At 40.4% G+C, this 20,604-nt stretch overlaps 1 protein-coding gene across 1 annotated transcript in view; it reads right to left on the reverse strand.

Annotated features, from left to right (window-relative positions):
• Positions 1–20,604, reverse strand: part of IDUA (alpha-L-iduronidase) — a 700,883-nt gene that overhangs the window by 425,337 nt on the left and 254,942 nt on the right. Inside the window, exons 6-7 of the mRNA XM_044061120.1 lie at positions 14,463–14,665; positions 2,240–2,419 (exon numbers count right to left, since the gene is read on the reverse strand). Of these exons, the coding sequence (XP_043917055.1) occupies positions 2,240–2,419; positions 14,463–14,665 (383 nt within the window). The remainder of the gene's footprint in view (positions 1–2,239; positions 2,420–14,462; positions 14,666–20,604) is intronic.

Genomic DNA, 20,604 nt, shown 5'->3' on the forward strand with positions numbered 1-20,604 from the left:
ACCATGTCTGCCAATACTATAGATATATAGACAATCTTATATTTATTTGCCAAGGCGGACATGAAGAGGCCAGAGAGTTCGTAAGTGAACTGAATAACAACAGGTTTGGTTTGCAATTTGAGACCTCAGCTTGTGGTTCACAGGTGGTCTTTCTGGATGTATGTTTGGTAGGTAGTACTAGGGAAGGTATAATTACTAGAGGGTATAAAAAATTTGGGGATCTTAATCATTTTTTGCATGGCACAAGCTTCAATCCACCACATCTTATGAAATCGCTTTCATTTGGTGAATTTATGAGAGTCAAACAGCTATGTAATAATGATATCATTTTGGAAGAGGAATATGATAAGAGTAAAAATGTTTATCTCAAGGGGATTTGAGGAGAAGGAAGTAAAAATTTCTCTACGTAAGGTGAAGAAGGAAGGTGTTAAGAGAACTAAATATAATTGTAGCAATATTATTACTAATGTAGAAGAAGAGAAAAAGATGTATATGGTAACAATGTATGATTTATGAGTGAAAGGGTGGTGGAAATTGTAAAACAGAATTGGAAATATCTCTTTAAATTCAAAGAATTTTTTGAGTTATGTCAGGCCCCTATTTTTTCATTAAAGAGGGGAAGAAGTATTAGAGATATACTTGTGTACAGCAAATATAAAGCCCCATGTCAGAATATATGCAAGGTGCCTATTTTAAAGGTTACACACACTTGTGGTAGATGCATTTCATGTAAATATGTGGTTCAGACTTTTGAATATATTAATGGTTGTAAATTTGATGTATTAGGTAATTCTGGTTGCAATACGGAATGTGTTATTTATGTTTATTAGAGATATTAAGAATTAGAGACTTGAAAGCCCTCTAGCACAACACTTTCTGCAGTATCACAGTGGTGAACCTGGTGGACTGCAGGGCACTATTTTAGAAAAAAACAGAAAAATGTGAAGGATTTTCTGATGCTAAAAAGAAACTTGTATATAAAGAATCTCTTTTTATTTTAAAGTATGGTACTTTAACCCCTGCTGGAATCAATATGTCCTGTAATTGGAAAGTTTTATTATAATGAATGATTAACTGAGTATTTAATTGCTTGATTGTATAATTGTGTAATTGTTTAGGTGTTGCCTTAAAATATATAAGGTGTTTTATTAAGATATTTTTTACTCCATTGAAGACATGTTGTGCCGAAGTGCTAGAGGATATTAAAATGCTTATTAGTCACTGAAATATGTTTTGTTTTTTGCTTCTTTTTCAAAGGGACGTCATCCCTAAAGATCTTAGCAGGTTTGGACCCTTGCCTACACTCAATCAACGTAGTGGGAATCTCCTCCCCAACAAGAATCTGCAGAACACCCCTCGGTCCCTCGGATATGATCAGATGCAGTTTCCCCTCAACATCTGTAACAACCTCTGAGGACATGAGAGAAAATGGATCTATGCCATCCTCCAAAGTGGTTGTGGCAGAGGAATCCAACTGAATGACCACATGATCCTCTGGGCTTTCACCAGCCTCAAAACAGATGAGGTACAGTAGCTAAATCCAACCTAATTATTTTGGTCTTCTTGGCAGATGACCCTCACACCAAGATGATTCCGCCATTGCACCCTGTGGCAACAACTTAAGACATTCATTATCTATGAACCTATGAACACTGGTTCTCAAGGTAGATAGACAAGGAGGAGACAAAACTACAAAGAGTCATAGGGACAAATACTTGACAAATCAGGCATAATGTATGGTCGTGAGAAGCACCCAAGCAAAACAAACACTGCTCGTGACAGTCCTTATTGGAAATCCGTCTCCCACACTGGCATTTTTGCTTTCTGGATGACATGTAACCTCACAACAAAAGGAAAGAAATTAAAGATAAGAATAAAACCCTAAAGGGGCACTTATCTGAAATGGCTTGGCAACCAGCAGACAAAGGAACGTTCAGACCAATGACTGAACATAGCGTTCAGACTGCTGGCAAAGAAGTTCTGAGGTAGGTACGTCCCTACGTCACCTTTATGCCCCATGCCATGCGTGGAGAGTACACATGTGATGTACAATGTACTAGTAATCCTAAGGCTTTGGTATACTGGCTGGACATCGGGCTACCCTTGGCAGGGAATCCCCTGAGTAAGGAATACGGCATCAGTGATACAGAAGGACATTACTAGTGATGAAAGCCAGTATCATAAGAGAAACATGCAGAGTAAAGGAGTTATGAGTTATGATAAGCTTCTTGAGACTTACCTTTGTGACCATAGCAGCATAAGTCACATCTGCCCTCCAGGTTTGAGGGGAAGACCACCCTACCAGTGGGTCAGCCTCATCATTGTAAATGGGAAGAAAGGCAAATCTTGGAAACAGCTTCTGAATTTGTTGAACTGTGGATACTTCTTGCTCCAAGATGGGAAAGGATCTACCACCGCCCTTCAAAGACACAATTCACATAATCAACATGTGGGAAGAAATGAACATCAATCATTGCAAAACACATTCAGAGTTTCACTAATCCTACTTTGGGTTTACTTATATAAACCTATGCATTGCATTGTGTTTAGTAATGGCCACTTGTAGACTATGACTTCTGAGTGTGACAACTTCCCTTCCCTTCTTCTGCAACAGCTTTTAAAGGGAACTAATTCTAAACAACAAAGCTGTCACATAAGAATTATTCTCCCTCATTTTTACATAGACCAAGGGTCACCAGAATAATGAAACAAGACACACCATATGCCACCACAAATTTCTACGGTTCCTTCATACATTACACATCTCTTCCCCTTTTCTAATTAGAGGAAGGGTCACCAAAATTCCATAACATTGCAAATCATATACCACCAGGTGTTTCTAGGTCCTCAGTGTAACACTGCCCCATCTTTTGCCAGCCTTTTGGCACTAAGTACCCTTTGACAACGTACACACTGCTACATGCTTACTGACAGCCATTTGCTATTCCTTATGGTTTCCATCCCATTAAAGCCAAATTGTCTTTACCAACATCTAGATGCACATTACTACTGTCATCTCATCCTGTCAGGACCCCGTATCCTGTCAGCTTCTGAACAATTTCACTATCTGTTAGGTTCATTCATAACCTCCTCTTCTGTCAAATAAGTCCACACATGAGAGGTACAAATATTATAAATGAAGGCAAATTCTCACACACGTTGGTTACCTGTACAAATACTAACAGCAGACCAACACACTTAAAAACAAACAAAACCTTCCCGTGCTGAGGTGCTAAAAATAATTTCCAAAACCCAAAAGACTGGTTACGAGAAGTACTGTAAATGCCTGCTACAGAATCAAACCTCAGCAACACAAAAACACTCATTCCAAACTACATTAATCTTCTTTACCACAACCAAGGACAAGTCACTAGAGTGGTCTTGCAAGGCCAACAGGCTAAAACAGCAGGCCATTTGACCCAGTAATTTACTTGTTATAGGTGACTCCATAATATATTACAACAATGCATTAATAACATTAGAGAAAGTTACTGTCAGCTGCCTCTCAGATGCCGGAAATTTGCCATATCACTAATAAACTCAAGTTCCTTCATCCCAAGCATGAAAACAGACTACAGAGAGGTACATGCTGGAGCTCTGACTATGTGTCTAAGGCTAGAAACAAACTAGTCTTAAGCAGTATCATAACATCAGCATGAATAATGGTGCAATATATGCAAAACATGATTGACATTAATTGACTTAATTCTAGGTGTCATTCAGGGTGGCCTAAGGAGGAAAATATGACAAAACGGGGTAGATTTCTAAAGAATTCTGTGGAAATATTTGATATTAGAGATGTGAATTCAGTAACAGGAACTTGGACAAAATGTACATATTATTCTCCAAAGTACAATAATAGGGCTAGACTTGGTAGAAAATATATCTCACAGGAACATGTCAATTTAATTGATAACTCTGATACACATCCAATAACTATTTCAGACTACCTGCCAATAATTAACAAGATAAAAATGCAGTGTAATGAAGTAAAGAACAGACACTGGTGCTTCTCGACCTACTTGTTAAAAAGAGAAGAATTTAATGAATGGGTGGTGGAAATTATCCAGGAGTTATTACGGAAGATAGAAAGTACTCTCAAATTTATAGCTAGTGAGTGGGATAAAATGAAACTGGAGTTTAAAAATAGGGTAGAAATAAAAGAAAAGGAGATCTGTTTAAGAAGTACTAAGAATTATTTAGAGGGGTTGACGAAAGTTAAAGCATTGCAAAATAAGGGAAATATCACAGAACAAGGGGAGGCACAATTGCGGAGTGCTAAAGAGAAAAAAAGGGAGCACCTGGATAATATGATGAGTTCGGAAACATCGCTGATAAGCAACTGTTTCTTTTTCTTTTGATAATAACTTCAGAGCACAAAGACGTTTGGTACAACTCAGGCAACAGAAAGTAGAAAGGGTTGTGTTGCCAAACTTAGGGAGCCTATAACAAGAAAAATAACCAGAGATCCTATAAAGGTATTTTACAGATAATTCAGAAATGTTATTTATTTATTTAATTTACTTAACATTTGTTTGTTGGAACAAAGCCAATTTTCAATGGAGGCCTGGGGAGAAATGCTCTAGATGCATGTCTTTGTAACATGGTTGGAAACCGGAGTACCCGGAGAAAACCCACACAAATGCAGGGAGGACATGCAGACTCCGCACAGAAGGCACTCCAACCGAGAATCGAACCAGAAACCGTCTTGCTGTGAGGTGACAATGCTACCACTGCACCACTGCGCCATCCAGTGAAAATTTGTAGAAAGCAGAAAACTGGGAAAATCAAGAAAAAGCAAAAATGGAAATATTTATGGAAGGCTTAACTATGCCAAGGTTAGAGGTAGATGGGACTTGGCCACTAACAGCTAAGATAGGAGAGATGAGACAAAATGGTGATGTTTAACCAATCTACAGAAAGTTCTCCAGGAATAGATGGTATTCAGGAAGAAGTTTGGAAATTAGGAGGGAAGAAAGTGATGAAGATTTGGAAGGCTTTGTTTAATATTATTTTAAAAGGAGAGGAGGCACCAACATCCTGTAATAAAGAAGGAGGCTGTAATACCTAAAGATGTTGAAGACCCATCTGATCCAGCTTCATACAGGCATTTTTCAATTCTAAATCATGATTATAGAGTGTTTATGACTATAATGGCTAAAAGAATGGCAAAGGTGATGCCAAAATTGATCAGTATAGACCAATGTGGTTTTGTGGAGGGAAGGGAAATGTATGGCATGATTAACAGAACAATGATGACAAAGTACAGTTTTGTACCTACCATAAATGTAGATGTCCGAACAGGATAGCATCTGCAGTCCTTACAAATGGTTTGTCCTGTTGTCAGGCAGCCCTTCGGTCGGCCGGATTCCAAAGTCTGGGTCTGGCCTCGGCTGGTGTCGCACTTCACCCGACGTCATAGCTGCAGTTCTTCGGGTATAAAGGCATCAGCCGACGCCATTTTCCTCAGTGTTTCTTGCCCCAGATGCCAGTTGCCCTCTTGGATAGCTAAATTTTTGGATAAATGCCAATGTTTCCAAAAAGTAGAAGGCAAACACAAAAAATAAGCATGTATATACATATATACAAACAAATACACCATAAGAGATCCCCCCCAGCTAGCTATTAGGTGGGCAAATACCCTAGGAATACCACAGAGGGGAAGGAGGGTGGGTAATCCTGACTACAGATGCTATCCTGTTCGGACATCTACATTTATGGTAGGTACAAAACTGTACTATGTCCTTCAAGGATGCATCTGCAGTCCTTATAAATGGGTAGAATACCATAGCCACACTAGGGGAGGAGGAAGAAGAAATTATGGTGTAGTTAGGATCCCTTGCAAAACAGCAGTGGCAAACCCTGCTCAGGATCTAGAGTATAAAGGTAAGTTATAATGCTTGGCAAATGTATGCACGGAGGTCCAAGTAGCAGCCTCTATACTGTCCTTGGTAGCCACTCCTCGTAAGAAAGCTGTGGTAGTGGCTGTAGCCCTTGTAGAATGAGGCCTTATGTTCTGTGGAATTTGCTTCCCATGGTAGGAGTAACAGAATCTAATGCAATTTCCTATCCACTTGGAGATTGTCTGTTTGGAAATTGCTTTTCCTTCCCTTCCTGTTGCATATGCTACCAGAAGCTGGTCAGTTTTTCTATTGCCCTTGGTTCTGTCCAGGTAGTAGCGTAACTGTCTATGTACATCCAAGGTATGTAGCAGTCTTTCCCCCCTGTTCTGTGGATTGGGAAAGAAGGTAGGTAGGTGGATTGCCTGGTTTAAAGACACTCTGGATACCACCTTAGGCATAAATGAAGGATTAGTTCTCATGGACACTCTATCTTGATGGAAGATTAGGAAGGGTTGTACTGCCATTAAAGCCTGTAGTTCCGAAACCCTTCTTGCTGAAGTAATTGCCAGCAGGAAAGCAGTTTTCCAGGATAGGTGTTGAAGATCTGCTGTTGCTGCTGGTTCGAAAGGGGGGAGTGTCAATTTTTCTAGCACAAAGTTCAAGTCCGATGCTGGTAATGGTGGTTTTCTAGGAGGTTTTACATTCTTAATTCCTCTCAGAAACTGCCTGAGTAGAGGATGCGAAAAGACAGGGGGATCAAAGCTGTATTCTGCAGAAATAGCTGATGCATGTATCTTGATGGAGGAGTAGGACAGGCCTGTATGGAAAAGCTCTGCCAAATACTCCAGGATGTTGGCAATGTCTACCTTTGACACATCTTTCCCCCTTTCAGTACTCCAAATGAGAAACCTTTTCCATTTTCCTGCATAGTTCCTTCTTGTTGAAGGTCTGCGGGCCTCAAGGATAATGTCTTTAACCCTTTGGGATAAATCTGGGTTAGTTGCTCTTATGTAATGTTCCAGGCAGTCAGTTGCAGAGTTTTCAGGTTTGGATGCAGGATGTTGTAGTCGCTCTGAGTTAACATCAAAGGAATCAGGGGTAATGTCCACATTTTCCCCCGAGACATGCTCCTCAGTAATGGGTACCAATGTTGTCTTGGCCAATATGGAGCTATCAGTATTATCCTTGGACGTTCCTCTTTGATTTTCAATAGTACCTTGTGCATCAAAGGAAGAGGTGGAAATGCATATGCTGTCAGGCCTTTCCAACTGAAGGATAGAGAGTCCACCTTCCAAGCAAGTGGGTGGTATGTCCTTGTGCAGAATTTCTTGAGCTGGTGATTGAGTGGGGATGCGAATAGGTCTATTTGTGGCAGTCCCCATTTCTTTGTGATGGCCTTGAAGATGTCCGGGTGTAGCATCCATTCGTGAGCATCCGAGGTAGTTCTGCTTAACATGTCTGCTAGGATGTTTTCTTTTCCCGGTACAAAAATTGCTTGTAACTGAATGTTGTAACTCAGAGCCATATTCCATAGGTCCATAGCCATTCGGCATAGAGGGTATGAATGAGTGCCTCCCTGTTTGTTGATGTACCACATGACTGTGGTGTTGTCTGTCCTTATCATCAACTGGCCTTCTTGGAGGAATGGTCTGAAATTCTGGATTGCTAGTTTTACTGCCAGCATTTCTTTTGATTTATGTGCAGGTGCAGCTGATCTGGGGTCCATAAGCCTTGTATGCACTTGTCCAGCATGTGGGCCCCCCAACCGAGGTCTGAGGCGTCTGTTGTGATGGTTTGGCTCGGTTGAATGCTGTGGAAGGGCAAACCTGTGTTTGACTGGCATGCCTGAACCCACCATAGGAACTCTTGTTTCAGGCATGGGATTAGTGGTATTTCGGTTTCTAAGCTGTGCCTGTGTTGAGACCATAAATTCTTTAGGTACCACTGTAGCTTTCTCATATGCAGTCTGGCATGGGGGACCAGGATTATGCAGGATGCCATGAAGCCCAAGGCCTGCAGTACTTTCCTTGCTGTTAGTTTGTTCTGCTTTGTTAATGCCAAGAAGTAGAGAGGAAGTTGTTCTTGTTTTTCTGCAGTTAGGAATGCCATCTGTTGTACTGTGTCCAATTCTGCACCCAAGAAGGTTATTGTTTGGGAAGGTATCAGTCTTGACTTTTTTATATTGACTGTGTATCCCAGGGCTTGTAGTAAGCAAATGACTCTTTGTAAATCTTGTGTCAGCTTGTTTTTGTTGTCCGCTTGTATCAGGCAGTCGTCCAGGTATGGATAAATTTGGATTCCCTGAAGCCTGCAGTGAGCGATTACTGATGCCAGGCATTTCGTGAACACTCTGGGCGCAGTAGATAAGCCAAAGGGCAATGCTGAGAATTGATAATGCTCTGATCCTGAAAGAAATCTGAGGTATCTTCTGCAATTTGGTCGTATGGGGACGTGCAGGTATGTCTCCTTGAGATCTAGAGTTACCAGCCAGTACTCCTTGCCCAGCATGGGAAGAAGTTGCTGTAGGGTCAGCATTTTGAATTTTGGAACAATGATGAATGTGTTTAAAGCGGACAGGTCGAGAATAGGCCTCCAATTTTTCTCTTTTCTTGGTACCAGGAAGAGTCTGGAGTAAAATCCCTTGCCTTGTTCTATAGGTGGTACCCTTTCCACAGCTCTCATCTTTGCTAATTGAGCTATTTGTTTTAGAGCTTCTGTCTTTTGATTTGGTGGTAGGTTTGGCATTCCTCTTTTCCTGGTAAAGTGTGGAAATGAAACCTGTAGCCTTGGTCTATAGTTTGCAAAATCGAGTTGTCTCATGTGATATAGTGCCAGTTTTTGAAAATAAGGCTAACTTTCCGCCTAAGGGTGCTGCTATTTGTTCCCTGGTAGGCGGTGTCAGAGCCAAGTCACTGTGATTGTCCTGTTGCAGTGGTAGTGGTTGTGTCTGTGCCTCGCTGGTTGTTGCCTTGCCACTGGCGTCCCTGTAGGCACCTCCTCTGGATTGATTTCTGCCCTTGAACGCCTATTCCTGCCTCTCTGAGTTTTAGAGGAGTCTGGAAAGGACCAATTTTGGAAGGCCAGTTCCTGCTAAACCTTGGAGGCTGAACCTGTAAGAAATCTTTCACTGTTTGCACAGATTTTGCCTTCTCTTCCATTTTCTTCAGTACCTGTTGGGCAGGAGAACCAAATAAACTGACCTTATCCATAGGAGCATCTAATAGCTTTGCTTTAACATGATCCGGCAAGACCTGTTCTTTCAACCATGCATGCCTTCTTATAACTGTGCCAGTCATGGCTGATCTAAATGAAGCCTCCAGTGCATCATAGCCACATTTTAAGGAATGGTTACTAACCTGCTGAATGTTATTCACCATTTCTAGAACATATTTCTTATCTAAAGAATCATCAGAGGACAGTTTCTTAGTTAACTGATCAAGCATAAACTCTTGGTATTGGATCATATGAAACTGACAGTTCAATGCTCTAGCTGAGAGAGTAGCAGAGGTGTATACTTTTTTACCCCATCTCTCTAAGGACCTGGATTCCCTTTCAGAAGGGAGAGGGTTTTTCGCTGAGGTCGAAGCTACTGCCTTAGGCCCCTGGGAGATAGTCTCAGGATCTGCAAAAGGAGCCTCTTATAAATGGTGATGAGTGTCCGGAACCCTGTAGAACCTATCGGGCTTAGCAGGGGCTGGAGGTAAAGTATCAGGAGCAGTGCAAGCATCATTAAATGCATCATCCACAACAGGAAGAACTGGAGGTATAGCTAAAGGCCTATGTTGTGGTAAGTGTAAAAAGGTCCTAAGCCTTTTTCTTGAATCTGAGAAATCTTGTCCCTGCCATTGGAATTGCTCTCTCATGGCATGTAAAGTTTCCCCAAATGAAAATTCCTCTGGTGGAGAGGCAGAAGGAATCGATTCTTCAGCATCGGAATCTTCATAAGTAGAAAAAGGAGCCTCTGGATGGTCTGTATTGTCTGTATCATCAGAAGAGTCATCTGAGGACACTGGCTCAGGGGGCTCTGCTCTAGGTCTCTTTTCTGGAGGTTGAGAGGCCCTGTCTGGGTGAGATTGGGATCCCCTTATTAAAGAGATGAGATCCTCTGCCAGAGTAAGCATTTGAGAACTGGAACTGGGCCTGTGAGAGGGGGGCTTAACAGGCACAGACTTAGAAGCTTTGGCTGCTTTAGCCCTGGCAAAGGCCTTTATAGACATGGCTGCAGGAGGCCTAGCAGCACCACGTGCTGGGGTAGAAACATCCAAAGGGATGGTGTCCGATAATTCTTGTGAAACCACAGTAGTAGGTAAAACTTCAGAGGCCGATTCAACTAGGGTAGAAGGGGCCTCGGTAGTAGTCAAGGATTCGGCTGAAGATTGAACCGTTTGCTCGGTTTCGGCCGAAACCGAGACACTCGCGGTTTGCTTAACCGTGGTTTCGGCCGAAACCGCGGACCGCGAGTGTCGGTCCTTTTCTTTGCGTTTCTTAACAATTTGAGTAGTCGGAGGATCCGACGGCATTATGTACGCAAAATCTGAGCCGAAAAACTGTTCAGCAAACTCCAACCGACGCCTAAGCGTTCGTCGGTTGAAAGAAGCACAGGCTAAACAAGCTGCTACGTCATGGTCTGGGCCTAAACAAGGTAAGCAGTAAGAGTGGAAATCTTTATGAGGTATTTGTTTCCCACAAGTTAAACAGTTATTCACTTTTTCTGACATCGGCTGAGGCAAGAAAGAGTCCCCAACGGGTACTTAGCTTTTTAGAAGTCTTCGAAGTAGTATTCGGTAGTAGTAATCTCTGGATCTGACCGACCGGCACTTGCGAACAGCTTCTGCTTCGGGCGCCACGTGGCAAGAAAGACTGAGGAAAATGGCGTCGGCTGATGCCTTTATACCCGAAGAACTGCAGCTATGACGTCGGGTGAAGTGCGACACCAGCCGAGGCCAGACCCAGACTTTGGAATCCGGCCGACCGAAGGGCTGCCTGACGACAGGACAACCCATTTGTAAGGACTGCAGATGCATCCTTGAAGGACATCAGCAATAAAACACTGATGATCCAGAGGGAAGCAGAATGTAAGAAAATACTGTGGTGGGTCTTGATGCAGAGAAAGTATTTGACAGAATAAGCTGGAATTTTATAAGTACGGCAATGGAAGAATTTGCATTTCCTTATACAATAATAAGGTTAATTAGAAGGAAATATGAGGGACTGAAGGCAAAAATCAAAGTGAGGGGGTTCCTCTCTGATAAGTTGTGTTTGAACAGGGGAACCAGGCAGGGATGCCATCTTTCCCCTTTGTTATTTGCATTATATTTAGAGCCACTGCAAAGAAAATAAGGGACTCAGAAATTCAAACATACAATTGGTAAGGTGTTCACGAAAAACTGACTTTATTTGCAGAAGATATCATTTTGTACCTGCTGGAACCAGAAAAAAGAACATCTCTGTGTTGTGCAATATTTTGAGACAGTTCTGTTTTTTTCAGGATATAAAATTAATGAAAATAAAACAAAGGCAATACTATAAGCTATGTATCCACACATGAATTGGTCCAGCAATACCCATATTTATGATGACATGATAAAATGAAGTATTTAGGAGGATGGACTGAAATTACTCAGTTATATCAGCTAAGGATATTTAAAAACAGACTAAGTAAAAGATAATACAAAAATTGAGACACTGGATAGCTACATACAAACAGTAAAAATGTTTTTAGTCCCATTAGTTTTATACACAGGTCAGGCATATTTTTATCAACCAGAGGAGAAGTTGTGGACAGTAATTAATAAATAGTTGAAGAATTTTATATGGGAGGGGAAGACGGCAAAATTCAAGTGGGATAAGTTGATCTTCCCAACAGAACAAAGAGGTATAGGATTACCTGATTTGAAGGTGTACTTTAGAGCTACACAGTTAACGCTCTTATACATACTACAATCAGGAGTGGCCTTAGGTCAACTGGTGCCCAGGCAAAAGTGCTCCATGGCACCCCCCCCCCCACAACAGCCAGTGCCCCCATTCTGATCTACCTACACCAAATAAATACTGGAAAAGTGCCCCTGCTCGAGCGGCTCCCTAGGCAGCCGCCTAGCTGGCCTATACCTAAGGCTGGCTATGGCTACAATTCAAAGTGATAAAGGATGATCATGAAGCAGGATTGTAATTCAAGAAATAAAGAAAAAATGGGATTTTTGGTGCAGATCCTTAAGGAGAATAACAACAATTGCTGTTGTGTCTTTCGGCTTTTCCCTGTTAGAACTCCGGTCCGCTAATGATTGGCAGTAGATTTTTTTACGCGTCGAGTTGCCGGCCCTGACACCCATTCAAGCAAGTCTCACACAGAAGATGCTCTAGCTGGGAATCAAACAGGACAACGTCTTACTGTGAGGCGACAATGCTACCACAGCACCACCACCGCAGTAGTAAGGAGAATAACAACAGTAATACAGAATATTAAATTCATAGAGTAACAGAAAGTATATTAAGAACTATGCTAACATGGGAATGGATAAAGGAGATTCTGCCAATAGGGAAGACTGCAATTATGGGTACAGACAATAGATAAGAAGGGGCTTGAAGTAAGATAGAACACAGTCCCATCTGTTTCACCATGGATGGCCTGTACCTATCTCATCAGGAGTTCTGCATATTGGTTAAACACTCTCCATTCCCACTGTGCTTTTATTTTAGGCAGCATCAATCTACACAGGCTATTAACCTAGTAAATCCATATCTAGAATATATCAAAGTAATGCTGCTTAATGCTAGGATCCTAAATAAATAAAAAAGGTCCTGACTTTAGGAGAAGTGGTATTTGTGTTGCTACTGAAATCTGGTTCTAGTGTAGGAAAAGTGTTTCCTCCTTATCAGGTTTTACTGATTTATGCCTGCAGTAGCAGACAGCAGCAACACTGGCTGTGGCATATCTGCCTAACCAAAAATGCCATCACATCTAGAGAATAATAAAGCAGGACAATAACCTTGAAGTTATTTGTAAAAAAAAAAAAAAAAAAAACTCATATCATATCCTGGCCAGTTAAAGAACTATGAATGATACCTACAAATCCCAAAGCATATCCTAATAACCAACCAACAATGTATAAAACACACTGGAGGGATTACAGAGAGTTGTAAAAAGGAGAACAATCTAAGTATGGCATGGACAGATTACAAACCTCCCACATTCATTGATAAAGGAATGCTTACAGATGTATAAGATATACCCTACACTGACTGATTACATTACAGTGACTATGAAAAAGTGGCAAACGACTTTCAGATGAGCTATGATAAAGAGCAAATTATTTTCCCATGGATAATAATTCAAAGGAGGATATCTCAAGGCAGTAGCGTAGCTAGCTTGGGACAAGAAGGGCAACTACCCTGGGCCCAAAGTGTTGGGGGAATGCGATCAGCCAATCCCAAATTCCTTTTAATGCAATTCTAGCTTTTAAAAGCTGGCATTGCATTTGCGGTCAAACCTGAGCACTGTAGCAACCTGTGTGTGGTCTAAATTGTAGCAACTGCAGTTTACTACAGTTTAGAAATAATTAAAAAAAAAAATCTTTTTTTTTTTAAATAAAACCAGTGCAGGTAGGGTATAAACTGTAGCTATATTTGTAGAAAGCAGTTTGCTACAAATTAAAAAGAAGTTTTTTTCTCTTCTGTGCAGGCACGGTGTGAACTGTAGCAACCGTTTGCTCCATATGAAGCAAATAATTTTCAGTATTTAAAAAAAAAAAAGTCTGGACACAGAAACACGATCTGAATGGCTGGGGCAGGATGGAGGAGGGGCGTGTCATGCTTCTTTTCTTTCTTTTTTTTTTTTTTTGCTTTTCAATGAAAGAGTTGGGGTAATAAGCAATCAGCTATGGAGTGGAACCATGTACATTCATGTCTCAAGGTGATTACAACTTGGTTCGCAGGAAAAATTGTATAGTTCATTAAGTGAAATGGTTAAAAGTTCCTCAGATGATGTAAGAATGAGATTTGGTCTTGATAAATGTGCAAAGGCAACATTTAGCAAGATTAAATGTGCAAAAGCAACATTTTAAAAGGGAAACCTGCACATTCCAGGGCAGTGACAACATCTTGATGTCATTACAGGGGCTGCCTCCACAGCTACGGTTATTGACCAGTGACAGATCCCAGGCACAACTCTTGCTGCTCCTCATCAGATCCCTTTCTCCCCAGGTTGAATACCAAGTACTGCTAAGATGACTTCCTGAGGAGTTAGGAGACCCACCTTGCAAGCTGTCACATACAGGGTACCTGAAACAAAATAATTGGGAGATTTAGGGATATGCAGGTGTGAAGCTGAAGAAAACAGACAGGCTGTGGGGGTTCAGGAGGGGGTTGAGGAAGGGAGTATAAAAAATTAACATTTGAAAACATGATTTTTTACATTGGGAATGACACAGTTTTCAATATCCACCAATGGTTAGAGATATAATAGTTCTCTGATGCATTTCAACAGCCCATAAACTGGAAAAAGTCAAGGGGTAACAATAGTTTTAGAAGAAAGGAATGAAAAGATGCTATCCTAAGCCAAACAGCATCTTTTAATTACTTTAAATGTCATGCAGGCTTGACATTTCAGTTGATACTACTCACCTTCTTATGCAAGGCAATGTAATCCAGTCTTACTCCTCTTTCCCCAGTGAAAAAGTTTGTTCCATTGTAGCAATGACTTAGAAGACCCCAAGATAAAGGAGATCTCGGAAGTGGATGTATTGACTCTCCTGGGCCCCCTAGTTGTAAACGCGGGCTAGCTTCTTTCAAACCTTCTGAACAAGCATCATAATAGTTCTGGAATCCTAAAGCCAGAAGATACACAAGTGTAGATAAAGTTAAAATATAAAGCAATAGTTCTGTTTTCACATTTCTATCTTATACTTAAGTTAACTACCTGAACATTTCAGCTATAAATGACTAAAATGATACATATATTAAACCAAAAATGTACAAAAATGATAAATGTAGAATACACAATTTCAGGACTGCGCTAGGAGTGAATTTTCATCTCTTAAGGGAGAAAATCCCTGTGGTAATCTAGGGTATGACACATGCGCCCTGGCCCAGCAATCAAAGAGCCTCAATCCTCACCACTAACACCGCAGAGGGTGTCTCATATGAGAGGAAAGGATAACAAATACATACGGTAAAGTACAGTTTCCCTTAAGTGCACACAGAGATCAGAGATCAGTCAGTCTGGGGCTGGTTGCTCCCTTGCTCCCTAAGTCCCCAATAAGACTCCCCACTGGCACAGCTATAGGGTCCAGATTTCAGCCTAGCTGGCAAGCTAACCTCCAGTACCCTCTCTGTCCAACCAGTGCTTCGTATCCCTGCCCAAGTAGCTGACACATACACACACTTTGAGGTAAGTATTTATACAACTTCACAGACACTCCTGGGAAAAGCTGACACAGATTCTCCAGCTGTGCCCCTTTACCCAGACTATACGGTAGTAATTACTGCCACCACCAGCTAATAATAATCAGCTACCCAAAGGCCCTTAAAAGGGTGCCTAATTATTACTGTGCAATAGTATTATCCAATTGGTAAGTGTGACTAAAAAGTCCAAGGCTTATTAGAGTGGCCTTGTACAATAAACTCTATAAATATGCAATGCTACAGCTTAACTTATCTCTACACAAACCAGCCACAGGTAAAAGGTTTTTAAAATATTTAATAATAAATACTAAAAACACAAGACGATACCACTACACCACAGTGCTACTCAAGAGTTCAGAGATCACACAGAAACTTAAAATAATTCAGTATTACAGTTCTGACATAACAGAAAAACACTTAGTCTAACTTTATTCTAATTTCCTAGCCATAGTCAGATCAAAATGCTTAATAATTTCTGGTTCTCACTGTTTAAACTGAAACTGCAGTTCTGATAAAACATTACATCATTTGTTTACACTTTCCTGGTTCCCAGGCCACAGAAACTACATTTACATTCTTTTACACTAAGAGCAATAAAGGACATTCCACATGTAAATTCTGGTCATTAACTTTAGCCTTAAAACAATAGGCAGGATGCTTACTCCAGACTAATCAACTCCAAATTCTAACTTCAAAGGAATAGACATAAGGTAATTTTAATTTCAAAGGACCAATAAGAAATGCTTGACTTAGTTTTCCTTACAGCAGATGGCAATGTTGCCACATTGTTGAAACAGCATTTCTTTACATTTAAGACACAAGCCTGTATTTTACATCTATATTTACAAATGCCAGAATTATGTATGTGGGAAAATGTGTTATGATCTGATGAAACCAAAGTTGAACTTTTTGGCCACAATTCCAAAAGGTACGTTTGGCACAAAAACAACACTTCGCATCACCAAAAGTACACCATCCCCAAGGTGGAGCATGGTGGTAGTATCATGCTTTGGGGTTGCTTTTCTTCAGCTGGAACTGGGGCTTTTGTCAAGGTGGAGGGAATTATGAACAGTTCCAAATACCAGTCACTTTTGGCCCAAAGCCTTCAGGCGTTTGCATGAAAGCTGAAGATGAAGAGGAATTTCACCTTTCAACATGACTATGACCCCAAGCACATCTCCAAATCAGCAAAAGAATGGCTTCACCAGAAGAAAATTAAAGTTTTGGAATGGCCCAGCCACAGCCCAGACCTAAATCCAGTAGAAAATCTGTTGGGTGACCTGAAAAGGGCTGTGCACAAGAGATGCCCTCACAATCTGACAGACTTGGAGTGCTTTTGCAAGGAAAAGTAGGCAAATATTGTCAAGTCAAGATGTGCCATGCTGATAGCCTCCTACCCAAGAAGACTGAATGTTGTAATTAAATCAAAAGGTGCTTCAACAAAGTATTAGTTTAAGGGTGTGCACTATACCCATTTCTTAAAATATGCACAGCAAAAAATAATCAATTTGAATTGTATTCTGGCTGCTCACTTGGTTATCTTTGCATCGTTAGTTTGTATAGCATAACCTGAGCTATGTTATTTTAATAACAGGCTTTACATAATAATGAAAAAGTTCTCGATTTCTACTGAACAATAACCTCCCAAGCCTCTGACGTGACCCAGTACTTTCTGTTATTATTACTTTAATGTAGTATGTCTTAGTTGTATACCTGTAGCATATCTCTCACCCTATCAGCAAAAGACTCACGAAGAAAGCTTCAAAATCAGATACTTCTGAAAATAATACTACTGATTTAATAAGCTCACAAAGTAAAACTGCATGAATTAACATTCATTTTCTGAAGAAAAAAAAGAAGCCTTTAATTGCAATGAATGCCATTATTTGCTCATGTGAATCCAATGCCTTATTCAAAAAGTATTATGGATTGTAGTACGTCAGAGCAAAAGTATAACCTATAATTAGGGACACGCAATCTGATATTCCTACTCATCTGTTCTCCACTGCAATTACCCCAAATCTGACAAGCATGACACACATGTATTGAAAAAGTACTAGCAACTGTAGCAGTAATACCATAGTCCAAGCAGGGCACTCAAACAATGTACTCATAAACAAAGGGCAATATATATGTCTCAACCACACATTGTTGAACTCGCTAGGAACCACACTGAGCACAATTTTACTCATAATTTTCCCATTTGACAATGCATAACATTCACACATTTACAAAAGCACACCTCCCCTCCTCACAAACACGCAGCCGACCAACAACACACCAGTCATATATGAAACTTAACACCTCTCTGCAAAACACTACTGTAATGACTTTGGCAAACAAAAACGATTAATGGATGACAGCTCAGGACTTCCATCCTTACCTACTGGAGCCAGTCCACTGCACTTACACAAGTGTTGCCCTCAGTAGGGCAGCAAGCAGGTTCCAACACAGATTTTTGTTTACAACACACACACACGCACACTTGCACACTCGCGCGCACACACACACACACACACACACACACACACACACACACACACACACACACACACACACACACACACACACACACACACTAATGACACATGGTGTGGGCAAATCTGTTTGTTCAATGTCACTACACTTCTCTCTGCTGCACCCAGTCTTATGACACCTGCTACCCATCACTTTGAAAGCACTTGTCAGTCCACAGCTGCAAATCTTGCTGTCGATAACACTTTGTCTAGTGCGCGCGCTCATACACATACACACACACACACACACACACACACACACACACACACATGCACAGAAAACATACACATGCACACTCATGTACATTACACATGTTGGTGAACAGTGGGGCTTTGATTCTCTCTTCCCAAAGCAGTGCTGTAATGGCTAAAAGGTGCAAAACTATTGGTACATGTCAACTCAAAACACCCCACAAAAGTTGCAGCAAGCCCAATGGACTGACACCACTATCCCCCCAAGTAATGTATTAAAACCAGTGTCAGTCCAGCTTTGCTCCACAGTCCTGTTACTCAATATATGTAGTAATTGTGAGCGTGCGCACACACACACACACACACACACACACACACACACACACACACACACTGACCTAGAATGTCACATGACCATGATGCAATGGCTAGCTCTCTACAAAACAGTTTCAAAAACAAAAAAAAAGATGATGATAGTTCTAACAAACACGGTATTGTTAGCGCTTTCATCAACTACAATCAGTAAACTTCTTCTGACATCAAACATTCATTCACACAAGTTTAATTAGCATGTGTAACCATGACATCACTTCCTGAGATTTTTAAAGCTGCATTCCACGTAAAATTCACTTGTCAATGCAAATGTTATGACTGCATCTAAAATATCAAATAAAAAATTCACTATTAAGTGTAATTATATATATATATATATATGCACACACACACACACACACACACACACACACACACACACACACACACACACACACACACACACACACACACACACCACAGTTATCTGTTTAGACTCGGGGAAGCTTGGGCATTTAATCTTAGTTCCCACAACAGTTCTCTCTCCTCTAGCCTTAATGGCCATGCCACCCCCACAATATCTTGTTGCACTTGATCAATAACCATGTTCCAAAATTCATGAACAGGGTACTCCATAACATGTCTAGCCAGGGCATTGTTATGGTTGTCTTTAGATATAGTGTACTGATGTTCATAGATACGTTGTTTTACACAACATTCTGTTTTTCCTATATAGAAACTTGGGCATAATTTGCATTCAGTCAAATATACCACACCTTTTGTTTCACATGTATATTTCCCACTGATGTTAAAAATCTTGCCACCTATTTTAAATTTTGTAGTAGCTTCTATATATTTACAATAGTGGCAGTGCTCACATTTTTTCATACCCCTATGTGGTATGTAAGATTTCCTTTGAGACTCTTATAGGTTTTTCAAATTCAAACCATGTTTAAAAATAATTGTAGGTGTAACGCCCAGTTTCTGGTTGATTCCAATATCTTCATTTATTAAAGCCCAGTTTTTAATCAGAATATTCCTGAGTGTCCTGGCATCATTTGAAAATGGGGTAATGATGATCAAATTATAGCTAATATTGGATATATTATGTCCTATAGTGACATCCTGTACTGACTCACTTGGTGTTTGACACCTAACAATAACAGTGCCCAGCTTCCCTTTTTATGGTGACTTCCTTAATGACGTCATCCACCAACGTTGTTGGATATGCCCTCTTAATAAACATCTGTCTTAAAAGTTCACATTCCTGATGATAATCGTCATCCAAAGTCACCATTCTAGCAGCTCTGTTTGCCCCTTTATCACAAACTTTTTTGGTGATTGGGGTGGGAGCTGCTGTAATGTAGGAAGCTTTTAGAATATGTTGGCTTTCTATAAATGTTGGCGATCTACCACTGACGTTATCCTTGGCTAGTTTCACATCAAGTTAAGGAATAGAGGACATGTTGAACGATGATGTAAATCGTAAAAAGTTTGTTAATAAAGTGATTTCATTGAGAAAATCATTTGCCACCCCCTCATCACCTTTAATGATGACAAAAATTGCATCCAGGTATCGTGTGTACCAATGGACTTTTTCTTTAAACATGTGGTTTGGAAAAAGTAGTTCCTGCTTCCAATGAGCCATAACACCGTTGACAAAACTGCTTCCATGTAGTAAACCCATTGTGACAGCTGTTTTCTGAAAGTAGAAAGAATTGTCAAACAAAATAAATCAAGTAAAGAAAGGCACACAGGTGGAGAGACAGCACAATGTATTCAAAAAAGGCTTTATTCCACACAATAATGATTATTGTGTGGAATAAAACCTTTTTTGAATAGTGTGCTGCCTCCCCACTTGTGTGCCTTTCTTTACCTGATTTTGGCGTTTTTGGGCACACTATCCTTCAAACAAAATAAAGTTGTTGGCGAGAATAATTTCCAAAAAACATTTAATCAAATTAATTTCTTCAGAATCTACTCCTTTTAAAAATTCTCTAGTTCAAGAGATACCCAAGTCCTGAGGTATAACTGTGTATAAATCGCATTCGTCAATACTAAGGAAATTATACGTTTCAACAAATTTTAAATTATTAATAGCTTCCAAAAAGTTCCATGAATCGGAATACATTTGTGATTCCCCAGTCAGATATTTCTTAAGTTTGGAGTCTACAAGCTTAGCACACATATAGGTCAATGACCCCCTACCATCCACGATGGGTCGGAGGGGGTGGGTTACTTAGATCTTTGTGAATTTTAGGTACTCCAAACATAACCGGATACCTAGACGCTGTCATATTTAAATAGTTAAATGTATCAATATCAAAAATAGCTTCCAGGAA

The sequence above is a fragment of the Protopterus annectens genome, chromosome 2.part0 (genome assembly GCF_019279795.1).
Source record: "Protopterus annectens isolate FY-2018-M chromosome 2.part0, PAN1.0, whole genome shotgun sequence".
In the NCBI taxonomy this organism is placed as follows: Eukaryota; Metazoa; Chordata; order Ceratodontiformes; family Protopteridae; genus Protopterus; species Protopterus annectens.